A 16907-nucleotide genomic window follows, 5' to 3' on the forward strand; every position below is an offset into this window, starting at 1 on the left:
ATAGCACCTTTAAAAACAGAGTTTACAAAGTGCTTTGACAGACAAAGCAAAGACAGTACAATACAAAAGCAAAGACACGTCACAGAAAGCAATAACAAGTCCGACATTAAGAAGACACCAGTAGAAGACAATGAAAAACAATAAAGAGATGATAAAAAGATTAAAAGACAATAAAAAACGATAAAAAGACGACATCACATAAAAGCAAGTCTGTAGAAATGAGTTTTAAGAAGTGATTTAAAAGGAGTTACTGATTCTGTGAGCCTTATCTCTTCAGGCAGGTCGTTCCAAAGCCAAGGGACCCTGATGGCAAAAGCATGGTCACCTTTAGATTTAAGCCTTGACTTTGGAACATCCACAAGTGCCCTGCATGAGGATCTGAGGCTGCAGGCTGGCTTGTACGGGGTCATATTATGTAGCTTTCATTGTCACTGGTGAACTTTGTCTTTCTCACTATGTACCCATGCACAAGGGATTCACAGGAAACAATGCTTACAAGTTGATGTGATGTAGCAGACAAAAGCTGGTGCATGTGCACTGTGGAAGATAACATCTGATCTTGAGTTTAGTATTACTGTGTTCAAAAGTTAATTGAAACCTTTTAGTCCTTATTAAGAGCTGTAAAGTTACTTCTGGACATTCACAAGCTCTGCTTGGACAGTTTAGCGTTAATGAAATGGTTATTTAAATTGGGACAGATAAACATAAGTAAAGAAGCAAAGTACACAGTTCAACATTTGAATGTCACATATCTCAAGATCGAATAAACAGTGGCTCAGCTTGCCCTGAAGAAGAAAATGATCATTGTTTGAACAAACTAGACACAAATATTAACACATATTAATTTCAGTTTACACAGTCTGTAAAGGCCGTCACTTACTGTAGAGTTATGTGTCTGAGGGAAATGTGCCAACAATATCAAATTGTGGTTTTTTGGGGAGGTGCTTTTACATGTAGTTATAGAGCCTCAGACATGAATGGTTCTTTATTCCTATCCATCCTAAACTGTTCACATGAGGTACACGTAGGTAGAACACGATGTTTGGATGCTCAAAGGGCAGGAGAACTGTTTTTGAATCCAGTCCATCAGTAGCAAACATCCAAAGATTAGATGCCAAGAATATTTCCTGATTGTCTGCTTAGAGTTTTCAACACTGAAGAATCTCTGTTGTCATAATTAACTGTATTATCAGTTCAATACAGCATGGGCGTACACCTGAGAGAAGAGTCTTGTTGACAATTTGTAGAACATCTGGGGACATGCAATTTGAAAGAATTTTGAAAAAACCTGCAGGCAGAATATCGAGGCAGCAGGAGGAGGATTTCAGATGTTGTATAATGTCCTCCAGGTTTTTATGGTTGATCGTATAAAATTGTGTCACACTACTTGAATTGATTTGAAGAAGTGGACACAGGGACAACACATATCCTGTACCTGATATGGAAGCACTGACTGCTTGTCTAATTTTCTGAATTTTGTCAGTGAAGAAGGAGGCAAATTCATCGCAGGCCTTGGTGGATAGAAGTTCAGGGGCTACTGACACAGGAGGGTTTGTTAGCCTGTCGACGGTAGCAAAAAGGCACATGCATCATTATTGTTTTTGGCAATGATGTCAGAGAAGAAAGACCGCCTTGCATTTCTCAGTTCCAAATTATAAATGCGAAGTCTCTCTTTATAGATGTCATAATGAACCTGGAGATTTGACCAGTGTGGCATTTCTCCATGGAGATCTTTTCTTAAAGAGTGAAAGAGATGAATATGAGGGATACCCGACTTGATGTTCTTGCAACCCCCGACTTCAAGCTGTACACCTGTTGTCAGCTGAACCGTGGTGAATCTGAAACGGTTAGTAGTTGAAATGTCTCATCAACGTGAACATGAACAGAGTGGAAAGTTTCCATTTGAAAGCGAGAGTTACCTCTCCAACATTAGAGGGCTGGACCAGGGTGTAGGACTGGGAGGGGTTCAAGGATTCAAGTCTTAGATACATTTCCAGTGCTTGCCCTCACTTTTATTTCAGTGGCAGGGGATTGGCACTACATCTTTTTATTACTGTTGCTGTAATTGACATCACTGAGGGTGGAAGTGCATTATTGTCTGGTATCAAGCACTGTCAGTCACATATATGCTTGTAATGTTTGTTAATTCAAAATTCCAATAAAATTGTTAATCATAAAAACAAACAAACAAACAAAAAAAACAATAGTTGAAACATTTTTCAAACATCATGAAATTACAATGTTCTTTACTGGACAAAACTAACATTAGTCAAAGGATTTTATATTTATATTTCAGGCCTTGTTTTTTAAGGTGTTTTTAGCAAATTTTAGTTATATTAGCAAACACATACTCAATATAGTAAACTTTTGCAGAGTCAAAATCTTTAGGTGTGCATTTGAAAGTAAAAAGAGAGATAGAGAGCAAGTGCACATATGTAACAGTTTATTTTGGACATTTGACAAAAAATGTTCCTAGCAAAGTTAAAACTAAATCTACGTCCTTGCAGTGCAGTTAGTCTCTTGAAACAGCAACTTATCACCAAGTGCTGGAAAAGCCTGAGGTGACAAGAAGCAATAATGCTTGAAGAAATACAGTAGAAAGACTGAAGAGTTGTAAGAACCAGCGGTCTTGTTTTGCACTGCATCACTAATGCTTAAATTTGTAAACAAACAAAACAAGATGTCATGTAAAGCTGTAGAAACAAAATATGTCCGACAAAAAGGTCTCTGCAAGAGAATCATTCATCTCATCTCCTAGATTCACAGCAAGAAGGGTTAAAACTGAAACGTCAATCCAACACTGACCAAATCCCATCTAATTGACAAGCAGAGATGCTTTATTCCGTCTCCATGACAACACTTCTCTCCCTGTCTCCACTTCTGCGTCCTGTACTTTCTCACTGGGGGTTTCTCTCCAATATTGAGTTTGAAACCAAGTAGCTCAGTGCATCCTGCAAGCAGCAAAATGGGTGTTGCAGTCTTTGCTGCTGTTATTGCGATATAATGGCCCATGGAGGACTCTGAGGCCTAAGATCTTGAGCCGAGTTCAGGTGTTCTAACCAGAAAGACAGCGCTCGTGTATATTAGATTAGATTGCACTTCTTAAATTCATCTTGCATCACAAGTAAACTCTGTTTAGCAATAGCACCGATCCCACTTTTTCAGTCCTGATACCGACACCTGGACTTTGGGTATGGGCTGAAACCGAATACTGATTCAATACCAGTGTTTAATCAATAAGCTATATGCCTCACTGTGTGGAAGGGACAGGGATCATTCTTTTATGTGTAAGGCAACATCAGGTTTGACTTAAACATTGCTTTCCTAACTTTGTAAAACAAAATTTAACAAATAAATACATAGATATACATTTACTGTATTGTTAAAATAATGGTATCTGATACCAGATCGGCCCATTGAGTCAGTATTGGACCGATATCAGTATTGGTGTTGGTGCATCTCTACAACACAATATTAAAAACAGACAGTTGTATTTCATGTTTACTATTCACTGTCTGACATACAGGTACATACAGTATTGCCAATCTAAGAACAGTTTAACCTTTATGCCTCATTCCTTATCAGCTACCTGCATATTCCGCCTCGCCTGTAGAGAAAGCATGTTCTTATTTAAAAGTTTGACCGTTTGAGGAATGAATGCAACCTGTTTAGACTAACCAGTGAAACTTTTAAATATTCAATTAAATAGCAAAAGCTGATATTCATCAAACAAAACGTGACAGGAATCTGATGTAATGCTACAAGCTAGTCAACTCTCTTTTGGTATATGAACTCGATATTGTGTCCACTCGTTTGTAGTGTGTGACAGTTGTATTTGTCTGTTTGTACTGTTTGTGTTGTTGTTGTTTATGCTGCTCTCTCGGCCATATATATATATATATATATATGCTGTTTGAAAGTTAAATCAAGTGTTTGGTCCACGATCTTCAGGCATACCTGTCAGCAAAGATAGTGGATCAAATATTCGACCCGAGTTTTTGAACTGAACACACCAAGAGAATGTTGCCTCTAGCTAGCAGAATGCAAATTGAGTTTAAAGTTGTAGCACACAAAATTAATGCAGAGACGGGGGCGAATTATCTTCTCTTAGTATCTCATGGTTATTCACAGAGCAGAATGTTAAGCTCTGACCTAACTTTGCCCCTGATGCATTTTACTTTCTAAAACTCTAATCACCAACTTGGTGGGGGTAATTTACATTTCCGCAGCTAAAATGGCTCTGTTTTCTTGCATTATATGACCAGCCTGAAAATATTTCAAGTGTGACAATAAATACCAGTTTATTGGAAGCAAGGCTGCAAGTAAGACTATTTTTAGATACTGATTTGATCTGTCAATCTGTCTTTTAGATTAATCAGTTCAGTCTATAAAATATCACAAAATGGTAAACAAGTCTAAAAGTCTACAGCCATGCGATCTGTACGTTGAGCTAAATGCTACCATCAGCATGCTAACATGCTCACAATGACAAATGATAATGTTTACCATGTTCACTATCTTAGTTTAGTGTGTTAGCATGCTAATTATCTCTAAACACATAGTACAGTTAAGGGTGATGGGAATGTGATTAGGTTTGCAGGTATTTGGTCATAAACCAAAGTATTGGACACATTCATATTTTGACCTGCTGGTGTTAGATGACAAGTCAGGGGATCACCAAAAATTGTGTGCCAACCCATCTAGATGTTGAGATATTTCACTCAATAGGTGAAAAGTTTGACCCGCTGGTGGTGCTTAAAGGAAAGTCAGGGGATCACCTAAGTCAGTAGGATTCATCCTCTGGGAACCGTGAATGTCTGTACATATCATAGCAATCCTTCCAATAGTTGTGAGACATTTCAGTCTGAACCAAAGTGGTGAAATACAGAGAAAAGTAGCAAATTTTCACATTTGAGAAGCTGGAGCCAGTGAATGTTTTTGATAAACGACTTAAAGGATTTTTAAGTAGTTTTATTGTTGCTGTTGTTTTACTGGTTTGCAAGCAGACAACATCTCTAGTATGAAAACGAAATCCACATTTTATGTCCATAACACATAATTACCATACCATTGCTCATGGCTTCACATGGCCACAGCGTGTAGGCATACAATTATTTTAACCAGGCAGGCTGCGCAGTGTCAGTGCACACAGACACAGATCCCTGATATGCTACTGAAAAGACAACGTTACAGTCCGCCTTCCTGTCAGCTTGTCACTCCTCTGTCCCTGCTCCCCGGTCCCAAACCACTGGTCTCGCTTCTCATCTGGTCATCAGCTTCCCCTCCCCCTCTTTCTCATTTTCTGTCTCTTACACAGGCTTGCTCTCTTTTTCAATCCCTTGCCTCTCTCTCTCTCTCTCTCTCTTTTTTTTTTTTTTTGCCTCGGGTGTCTTGCTGTCTCTTCAGCGTCATGTTCAGGTTTCAATCCACGACTCACATGCATGATTCCCATTCCCACTGAGAGCGCCGTGCCTCCTCTGGCCTCTGACAGCGCACTGACACCCACCCGTATCCCTGTGGAGACGCTGACAGTTAAAGAGGAGATAACAAGAGAGGGAAGGAGGGAAAGTGAGTTCTTTAACTTGTGCGTTATCAGTCAGCCATCTCGACAGGTGATCAGCAGATGTTGTCATGATGAGACATCAAACGTCCACGTCAACGCATGACGTGGGCGTGCACACACACACACACACACACACACACACACACACACACACACACACACACACACACACACACACACACACACACACTTACATGCACAGGGGGTCACAGACACACCCCTCTCTGTGTCCGTGAAACACATGTCTTAACAAACATGTTGTTATATTTAGTAGTGACGTCTGTGATTGCAGCGCAGCAGTGTCTCATCCCATGATTGCTTGGATGATCTAATGGTCCTGTACAGCGGTTGAGACTCTTCAAGATCTGTGTGTAGCTCTCCTGGCAAACAAACGTAACATTTGGATAAGGCAATGAAGCAAACAAGAAAGACAGCCAAAACAGTGCATCCCCTCTAGCAGTGAAGGTTCAGCTGTTACATGATATGTTTGTTTTCAGTGTCTCCTTTTGCAGGCAACAAACTGGTGAGGATTGCTGATTCCCTGTTTGATAAAGTCACCTTCTTTACTTTACTCTCTGCTTGTGTTCGCTTTATACTCCTACTATAATTTAAATGCAAGAAGCACATTACTATTTGATACACATTCCTAACACGAACAGTTACTGCAGCAGTTGTGTTGCAATGTTTCCCATGCATTGGGTTTCGGTAATTGCTGAGATCTGGGAACAAGCAACAACACGACGCTAAGTCAGACAGGGAAGAAACATGAGTGATTTGACAGGTTGTAAACGAACAGCAGTTAAACCAGATCATCTAAACCATTTTAATTGGAGGCGAAGCTCAAAGTGAGTGCAGTAATATGTTTGGCTAACCTAGGGTTTCATTTACAACCTGTCTGAGTGTCTTACTGCTTGTAATTTCTTGTATTTCTGACTTCTTTTTAGCGATATGGCTGCATTTCCCTATTCTCAGCAATAAACTCTGTTACAATTCATACATCTTGTCTGTGTAATTACCAGAATTATACTTTAAATGTGCAATTGATTTTGTTGGGGTCAACACAACAAGCTGTAAACATTACACTGACATCTTATCACCATGATATGGTGAACGTGATAGCAAATGTGTTGCCTTTTTACAATCCGATAGAACCCACCATGCACAGATCAACATTAGCATTCATTCGGAGTCATGTGTCTGCCCACCTAATGAATGCAAGTCTAATATTCACTCTCTACCAACTCCTGAGGAAACTATGTTCCACTTTGTTCACCAGCTAGTCACTAAATTTGTCTGTGTGCCGTTTGGTGCTGTGCAAGCAGTGTTCGGTAGAATTTTACAGCTTTTTTTTTTGCTAAAAACAGCTGCCTGCAGTGGCTGAAATGTCACAGATTAGAGTGGTGAACCAAACAGTAAAGTTTCAGGCCAGACATCCAAAATAATGAGGAGAAAGATGCTATTAAGCTCTGTACAGCTGAGGGGAACTGTAGTCGGCCGTGATTCTCTGTTGGATCATCACTATGAGCAACGCCTTTGACAGTGCACATAGTCATCTGACCCATTATTCATTTGAAAATATTTATTTGAACAACTTTACAGCATGTTAACGCTATGTGATAACACTATGTGTAAGATTTGAAGATGTGGTCGTATCAAAAAACAGCACTGCACGCTGCTTCCACCACCTTCATGAATCTGCAAAACATAGACAACACTACACATGTTTTCTCTTGGATTGTCAGTTTTTTTTTACAAACATAAACGTATGCCAGCAAAATAGTAAAAAAAAAATGCTATTATCACAAATTAATTCTGCACAAAAGAGATTTAAGGTGCAGCAAAATTGCAAATTGTAATTTTTAAAAAATGTTTTAATAATAAAATGAGTAATGATGCTATGTTCATGGCAAATTAGTTTTTTAGTAGTCTAACAAGTTTTCTGCACAGATTTGGAAATCTGTTCTTCCCTGATATACAGTATATACAACCACATCTTCTTCTGGTTTCAGACGCCTCATCTCACATATTCAGATATTTGAATAATCTTCATGTATTGGGACATACGGCCTATTTAATGTAAGCCATTTGAACTAGATCTGTTCAGAAAATGTATTGCATTTTGTAGTTAAAACAGGAGAATATTTGGATTGTTGCACTTACCACGCAATAACAATAATTCCTTTTAGATTAAGTTTGGCATTAACTTCATTATTGTGCCTGAGGAAACAAGAATAAAAAGCCTATCCAGGGTAGCAGACTGCCAGCTTTTATTCAACTCTGGCTTGACGCCGCAGACAACCTTCTTTGGATGAAACCGCTCAAAGGGCTCACAGTAATTCTCTGTTGTAATCATTATTCTACCCACCTTTATTTCATTTTTCTACCAACTTTATTAAAGCAGCAAAGAGAAGTGGCTGCCAGAGATATTATTCCACTGTTACATTTGCATAAAAAGCAACAGGGTGCTTTTCTCGCCATGTGGGTCTCAGCAAAGCTCTTTGCATATTTCTGAGGTAAAAAGTGGGGGTATGCAGATGGAATCCTGCAAGTCATTTATCCCCCTAGATGGACACAAGTGTTAATTAGACAGAGCTTGACTGCTTTTCAGCATTGCTGTTGAGATATGCCAGTTTGATAGTGAGCAACAGCTAGCTAGTTAGGGAAGAAAGCTGTGCAATATTCATGACCCTGCTTTTTTAAAATCCTCTTGATATGTCAGAACGTAAAGGAAATATGTCGTTTTAAGGATTGCTGCTCTCCTGCTCTCCCCTCTGTCCTTGATCAAATGGAACTTTTACTTGAAGATGTCACTGTAATTAGTGTCTCTGCAAGCGTGGGGAAGTGCATGTGGAGGGAGTGGGTGGATGAATGCATGTACGTGTGTGCATGAATGTCTGATTTGTTTTCACTTGCTTGCACAATGTGAAGTGAAAATCTCATATTTCAAAAGTGTAAACCAGCCAGGAAACTTAAAATAAAGCTCTTATCCCACCTCCTGGGTTTTGTAAAAACAAAAAAGTCAAGGTTTTTGCGCGACAAAAGTGAGTTGTTGGTGTCGACATGTTACGCTTTTGAAGAATATATTTAGCTTTTTTGTTTTCTGCCCAAATCATTTTGAGCAGGATTCCCTTTATTGACAAAGCTGATGAAATGAAGTCAGTGAGAAAAAACACGCTGTTGTCTGCAAATATCATGACCTTTGGTCCGATTAACACAATTACATGTCGTGCAAACTTTAGATCGCACTTTCACTCACTTTAGAATAAATACAATAGAACTTTAATGATCGCAGAGAAAACTGGGACATTGTAACAGGATATGACAGGAAGAAAGAATATGAATAAGAAATCAGCAAATCAGCAGGTAATAAAGATGACACAACAGGTAATTTAATCACTACAATATATCAAGTGGAAATGCCTGAATGAAACTGTGAAAAAGAAAACTCTTGGTGTTCCTGTTTACGCAGAATGGAAGACCCGGAGGATTAAAGGCTGAAAAATACTACTTGAAATGTGACACAAACATGCAGTGATTTCCATCTTTGAGAGATGCATCGTGATGTACAATCCCGAACTAGATCAAAGGACAACTCGGCTATTCACACCTTCGCTGATTTCTCTTGACACTCGACAAGTCAGCCACCTCCCTCTTTTTGTGTCTTTCTGTGTCGTGTATTCTTTAAGTTTCTACCTCCTGGAACTTTTCATATGCGGAATAGGAAAAGGTATCTGAATAGATGCTTTAATGACAACTGTGAAGTTGACAGTCCCCCGTTCCTCCCCGTCTGCCCGCCTGCACTGACAACCGTTTTCAAAACCAAAATCGGGAATCCTCTCCCTTCTTTCAACATTCATATTCCCTCCCTGAACATCTACAAATCATCCGAGGAGAGGATAAAGGCATGCATGCAGGGAGATGAATGGTTTAATTTAGATTCAAATGGCATAAAGTGGGCTAATCGGAATAGCTGACAAAAGCTCTATGACGGAGAAGTGATAACCTGCAGGCTGCTTCCTTATTGCAGGAGATGGGAGTGAAGTACTGGGCTGGTTTACAGGTCTAATTGCATGACTCAGGGTAGGGAGTGAGATACTGACATGGGAGGAAAAATTCCAGTGGAATTTAACACTTAATGAGAGTTACTTTGCATGATAAGTCAGTCTTAATTTTTGTCTTTATGAAGGATGAAGTCATATTTTCTCTCTTTCATGCTTTTTTCTCACTGGTCTCTTTTCCAGTTTATGTCTGTCTGGACTTTCTCTGATATCTTCTCTTCTGTTTGCTTTTGTCTGCTTTCTGTTTCCTCTAGTTTGGTTATTGTTTAGCTCTGTTTGCTTCACACACTAGTTTCCTTCTGTTTCTTCTCTGCAGCTTTTCCTTTCATAGTCTCTGCTTCTTGACTTTCTGACTCACTTTGTGCAACTGTTTCACTTGTCCTTCACTGTCTGGTCTGTGTATGTGTCAGTCCACCACTCAGACATTTGTTTGCAAGTGGATTTGTAGAGTTACGAATCTGATGTTGCTGCCTAACTTGAGAACTCAATCCGGGTTGTTCTCACTTTTTTTTTACACGTCATTCGACTTTGGTTGAGTCTGAGGATATAAGGTTGTTGCCTCGGGTTAATGGGAGGTTTATTTTTGTACTCATTTCTGTGTGTTAGCTGGGCATATTTTTGAAGTGTGTCTACTTTGCCCTCTGGCTTCACTACAGCTCACATGTTGAGCCCAAAATACAGTAAATAATAAAATATAGTGCTCCTTAAACCAATTAAGATATTTCAAATGACATTTTAGTGAGCCTAAGCTGTACGTGTTTCTTTTCTTAGTTCACAAGTCACTTTTTAATCATGTGACTTGGACGGTCACCTCATCTGCTATGATTTCTTTCTTTTTTGTATGTTGTATTATGCCCTTGTAAAGCACTTTGTGTCTAATGTCTACAAATACAAATAAATTTTACTTTTACTTACTTTCCGACTTACTTACAGTTACCTCACTATCATGCTGTGTATCTGTGTATCTACAGGTTACGTCTTGTGCTAAACTCTAAAGTTTTACTAGAACAAACTGTATGACAAGCTGACAAAGACAAAGTGCACTACATGCTTAATTACCCAAAATTCATTTCTGAAATGACAGGTCGCCCAAAAAGAAGCGGTCTGACAAACAGAAGCCAGTGATTATGGGAAATTATCGGTGACTTACGATTTGACATGAGACACTAATTCAAAAAGATGTTTTTCAAGTAATTTGCAAGCTTCTGTCCAAAAGCAGGAATGTAACCACAGAGACAGCTGTTGGATGTTATGCAGTAATACCACCCTCCAACCCCCCAGTCCAAAGAGACAATTCCTTAAGCAGTACTTTCAAAAATGAGTGGCTGTCAACCTGAAAATCAGGCTGTCTTCATTTACTTGCTCTCTCTCAAGTAAAAAAAAAAAAAAAAAAAAATATATATATATATATATATTTTTTTTTTTTTACTTGCTGGACACACATTTTTTGCATATATTTACTTACTTGAAGTTCTTAGAGTAGAAATGTTTGCTTCAATCAAACACTGTACCCCTTCACTGTGGAGGCCATGTAGAGAACAAATCTTTAATTTAAACCCAGTGGGAATATATTTCTATTATACAATATATTTATTTAACTATTGAATTGAAAAATTGATATTTGGTCTTTTCATAAAATGATACAGTTAAGGAATCACATGTATTTCATTCGCCATAATAATTGTGCTTTTTGTATATTGATTTATTTAAAGTAGTAATTTTATACTTAGTGTGATGACATACCATTGTGTGTAAGCATATCACTCATTTCAAATTAACAGCCTTTTGTATTCCTTTGTGTTGTCTTATATAATCTTCTGTCACTCCATCCTGTATGCTTTTCTTGTCCTGTCAGCAGTTTGTTTTCTATCTGGCTTGTTACCAAAAGCTTTACAGTCAGCTTAGGAACATGACAACCAACCTTACAGACTTCATCATGATCACTTAATCCCGTAATTATTTTGTTACAGTACACCATACTTACAGCAGCTTAGGGTGCTATCACACCTACAGCTTGTTTTCTGTGGCTCTGCAGAAACCATAACACAGTAGAGATTTTGTAGTTAGTTTGTCGAGGCCCAAAGTGCAAAATTACAAGTTAACTTGAGCTTGTGCATACTTAATTACATGTAGTTTTTTTATTGGAAAATTTGGTAACCTGGTGTCCTACCAAGTTAGAGCTTTTTGTAGTGAGGCGAGTCAAATACTTAACTCCTCTTCATTCAAAGTAAAGAAAAATAAATGACCATGATATTAAACTCTTATCCTCAGTCTGCAATGTTCCGTACTTTCCACGTGTTATTTTGTAATGACGGTGTTGTAAGTGACTCTTCTTGGTGCGCCCGCTTTCTCTCACCCTGCCTTTCATATCCCTTCAAGAGCGGGTGTGAACTTGTTGCTGTGGGGTATGCAGCATGTGTAGGTGGAGAGAATAATAAAATAATAATAATCATATAGTTACTGCAGGGAGCAGGGAAAGTTTTTTTTTCTATAAAAAGCTAGAGTCATATCACTTATTCAAAATGCAACATGTCTTGCAGCTGCATTGCATTATGGTATATGTATATGAGGAGAAATTGACATATCTTCTGTGTGACTGAAGCCTTTACACCTTGATCCTGACTGAATATAAAGCCAGATCGGGTATCCTTTCAAATACCCCAGAAATTCCTAGCTACCCCTCTACTATTTTGTCTGTTTGTTCAAAGATGTAGTGGCATAATAAAATCTACCTAATGTGCATGTCGACAACAGTTTTATGTGTTTTATTTTAGCTTGAATTTGTCCTATAAAGATATGAAATAATAGCTATCACTTTAAGGTGATTGATACAACTTTCTGTAAGTATTTACTACCAGGGGAATTTAATGTAAATGTCTTTTTTTCTTGTCTTTAAAAGGTTTTGACGTTTTAGTAAACCATTTTGGTGTGTTTGCACCCCTAACCTGTTTCCCTTTGGTTTTCCTGTTTCCCTCAGAGCCAAGAAGAAGACCAAGCCCTTGAACCTTAAGATCCACAGCAGCGTGGGCAGCTGTGAGAATCTGCCCACACAGCGCTCGCCCCTTCACACCGAACGATCTCTGCGATCCTTCTTCTTCCCCTCCTTCATCCCTTCCACACCTCCTGTCCATGCTGAAACACCCTCTGCAAGTAAGTTCTTTTATTAATCATGAAATAATGATGAAATGAGATCTTTTTAACGCCTTCAATATATCTCTTTCATATTCCAATCCTTTCTGACGTACCCTTATTTAGTTCTCAGGCAGTGTCTCATGTCTGGGATGTTACTCTGCACTCTGCAAGTTTAAGTCAAAATGTGCAATTCACTCTTGGCTTGAAAACTGAACTAGGAGTTGAGAGATCATAAGCATTTGTAACCAAAAATTAGCCTTCATTATCTATGCAGACAAACCTGTGCAGTGCATCTTAGTATTTCTGTCCAAAAGTCAGCTTTACAATCTGTTTTTCACTTTGTGGTGTCAGTCTTAAACCCTCTACTTGACATCTTTGCACTTAAGCAAAACATTGTCTCCACAATGGAAATAAAGAGCAGTCACATGTCCATAATTATTCTTATCTCCATAATTCTTTTTGTCAAAAATATACTTAGTGCAACGGTTGGAAAATGCAACAAATGAACAATCAGGCCTTGCCATAATGACCGGAGGTGGTGTGTTGCTGCACATTTGCAGCCTTATTGGCTGAAGTATTATGGCCATACTGCGGAAGCCATTAGACAGAGGAGGATATGGGGAAAGGCAGAGAAACAGACAGAAAAGGAGGTCGTGTCAAGGAAAGGAGTGATGAATGGTTGTCACTTAGTGTTGTAAATAGTCGTAGACCTTGACTAGAAGGTATTTTGGGCACAGCAGTGCATATTTGTTGGTAGAGGCATGATGTGGAATAATCACACACACCATATGCAAGCAAGACATGTACTTGACTGAAAGAAAACAGATGGTGAGGTGCTTTGCCACCTGCAGATACACATGAAGATAACCTCTCTTGTTCATATATGTAAGAGTACAGGTATACATTTTAAATTTTTGGTCCAAACCACAGTGGAAAGGTTTTCCCTGTCACATGTTTTACTGTATTGAATCCCATTTGGTAAACTGTCATCCCACCAGGTAGAGAGTAACAGTAGATTTGGGCTGAAGTGGATCCAATGGCTTTACATTCTCCATGCATGATGACATATTTGTGCTTGTAGATTTAGCTTATGTTCCCTGGTCTTGATACTTAGTAGAAATACGTGAATATAAACTTTCCAGGCATAAGGAATTACTGGTGATCAGACTTCAGCATCATTAAAAAACTGTTGAGGAGATGTTTCCTTCTACTCTTCACTCATGACGAACCACAGAGCACTTGTGGTTCAAGACCTGCTTTTTCAAGTGTCTCATCACATATTTAAAAGTGTAACCTATTTCAGGTATCAGTGTTCTCAGCTGAACAAACAAACCTAGCTGATGTCATTCAAACAATGCCACCAATGTCACCGTTGGTATAAAGAGGGATAAGTGCTTTTTCCACATTTAACTTGCTGAGTGTTCATGGTGATACAGTATCACCTGGTTTGTCTGTAATTGAAGTCGCTCTTTTGGCTGTTAGTAAAATGTCATTTGGTGGACTGGTGCTACGATTGCAGCTGTCAGGTTCAAATAAAAAGTGTTATTCTTGGAAAAATTCTAGCTTAAAGGTAGTTGCCCTGATGTGAAGCTCAGTTCACAGCTTAGATACACATCATACATTTCAATGTCACTTTCAAGGGAGTATACTGGCTACATAAGATCCGCCTAACCTAAGTTTGATCTTTTCTATATTTCTTTTTTTAAATATTTTTCGACCTAAACCATTGGATATATATAGAAAAGCAAAAATAATGTATATCCAAATTCACATAGACATGGTCAGTCAGTATTAACTACAGAAACTTCAAAGAGACAGTCCAGTATCAAGGATATTGTCAATGTGCTCACCTGCCAATTATGTTCATTTTTACTTGTTGGCTGTTGCTTTATACATGAAGTTAAATTAGTAAGATCAAGAAATACAGGATCTTCATTGTGAACATGCGTGGATGAGTAATTTTTGTTTTGCACTTTTGAAATTAATTTTTACATATGAAACAAGAGTTGTCAGATGTAATGGTACATGGAAATGTGAATGCAAATGAGTAAATAATCTAATTCACACTGTCAGTACAAAATGTATTAAAGAAGCAGCTGTGTTTGTGTTCATTATCCTTTGTTGAAATGGAAAAATTCACTTGTGGACACTGTGTAAGAGACCAGCTGAAATGATACCTTTAGGATATGTAATGTTGATCGTTTTTCAGGTATTTTGTGCAACTGCAAGTTAATTAGAGCAGTTTGTTACCCTGCAACCTCCAGATCGAAATAGAAAGTGGCAGTTATCTAAAATCTGAATGTTTAAGTAATGAAAAGATGATACTTGATCACAAAGCTGTAAATAAGGATCACAGGCCTGCAGTCATTCACAATGAAGCCATCTCCCTTGTCTCCCTCCACCTGTACGTGTGTGGGAGTGCATACTGACAACCCACCGAGCAGGAGCGTCCAAGTTAACAGCATATGCTCGGGGCTACAGCAGAGATAGTACTTCATATGTTGACAGAGAGTTTTTAGGAGTCGAAGGAAGTACACCTGGCTTTTTTTATCCTGCTGTACTGGAAAGCATTATTAGACACGGTGGGTATCACAGCTTGGTTTGGAAACCTGCCTGTGCAACTAAAATCCAAGATAAGCCGTCCGCTGCGGACAGTTCTGAAGGTTGAAGGAGACGTACAGCTTCATACACCCCTTCAGGCTTTTCTGGGAGGAGTTGGTATGCATGTTAAATCACCTCTGACTTCTCAGCCTAATATGAGCTACTTCCCTCAGTCGTGCTTTTCAGTTCTCCAAAATACGGGTTAGAATGATGAAAACTTTGTTTGTGCTGGTGTCGATTGCAGCTGTAAATACTGAGGGCGATATGCAAGCTGTGTCTGCGTGTTGGCTTATCTGCATTTTTTAGTCAAATGTGTTGCAACACTGACACTAATCTGATTGTGTTGTTTCTTTTAACAACAGCAGCAGCGCTGAGTTTAAGACACATTAACCCTTGAGGGAAAATTAGGTTGATCTCTGTCTGTTCTCTGTAAATTTACTGCACCTTTTAAAAAAAAGGTGTTATTACTGTATTTGCTGTCATAGCTTGAACATTTATATACTAATCACGTCTAATTTTTCAATCCCTCATAGCTTTAAGTTTTTGTTTTTTTGCTGATATACCCCAATTTCCACTATTTCATTCACAAAGATTTATTTTTATTTTGTTTTTAATTTGTTTAATCATTAGTATGATTTTTAATGTTGCTATCCAGATGTTCAAATTGTATTGTTTGAGAAAATGAGAAAGAAAATTAAATTATATATAGTCGATATATGTGACAAAATAGTGTTTAATAATACAAAAATATTAGAGTGAAACATCTAATCACTCAATAGGCAGATGCTCATTCTTCTAACATGTAAATAACTCAGTAAGGATGAAATGAAATGTCTTCCTCTCCTGTGGAGCACCTCACTTGCCCTCGGGGTCCCCGGTTCTTATTTTAGGAACATACGTGTGTGAACGCTTGTGTGAGCATTTGGACAAGCGTGTGTTTGCCCGGTCAGCCAGACTAAACATCCGTCCGAGGTCTATGTTTGGGATTATCGTATCACTGCCATCTCATATGTCAGGGCCCTCCAGCCAACAGCATTATCACTCATCCCTCAAGTCGCCTGAATCAAAACACGCGGAGGACCCACAAGACTGGCTGAGGTGGCCAAACGCTGTCTGCTCAGGATGAGTCAGAGCCCAGTTTAAGCTGAAACATCAGTGCCTTCCTATTGGTTTGTTAAGCTTGCAACAACCTAGAGATACTGTTTGTGATAGCGTGGTTATGATATAGTTAGATTACATAAAAGATCACCCAGGTATATCTTTGATAAGGGGGGGGGGGGGGGGGGGGGGGGGTCTTTGGCACATAGTTGGGTTTTGGAGAGAAGATGCTGATAGATTTGTATTAAATGTCTATAAAGTCAGGTGTCTATATGAACAATGAAAGATACTTTTTATAATCTAATCATTCCTTCTGTTCATACAGACCATTAAAAGATCCTCTCCTGATGCACTTAAGTGATGGGAGGCAGTCCCCTTTTTGTGAAAAAAGGTGTTCAAATGTTTATCTGAAGCTAATATCCAAATTAGTCAAACCAAGTGGAAGTCTTCCAAGT

At 38.7% G+C, this 16907-nt stretch overlaps 1 protein-coding gene across 2 annotated transcripts in view; it reads left to right on the plus strand.

Annotated features, from left to right (window-relative positions):
- Window positions 1-16907, plus strand: part of ksr2 (kinase suppressor of ras 2) — a 103424-nt gene that overhangs the window by 46818 nt on the left and 39699 nt on the right. For both annotated transcript variants that reach the window (XM_042421262.1, XM_042421263.1), the window contains exon 6: window positions 12599-12771. In XM_042421262.1, coding sequence (XP_042277196.1) covers window positions 12599-12771 — 173 coding nt within the window. The remainder of the gene's footprint in view (window positions 1-12598; window positions 12772-16907) is intronic.

This window comes from Thunnus maccoyii, chromosome 9 (genome assembly GCF_910596095.1).
Source record: "Thunnus maccoyii chromosome 9, fThuMac1.1, whole genome shotgun sequence".
Lineage (NCBI taxonomy): Eukaryota > Metazoa > Chordata > Actinopteri > Scombriformes > Scombridae > Thunnus > Thunnus maccoyii.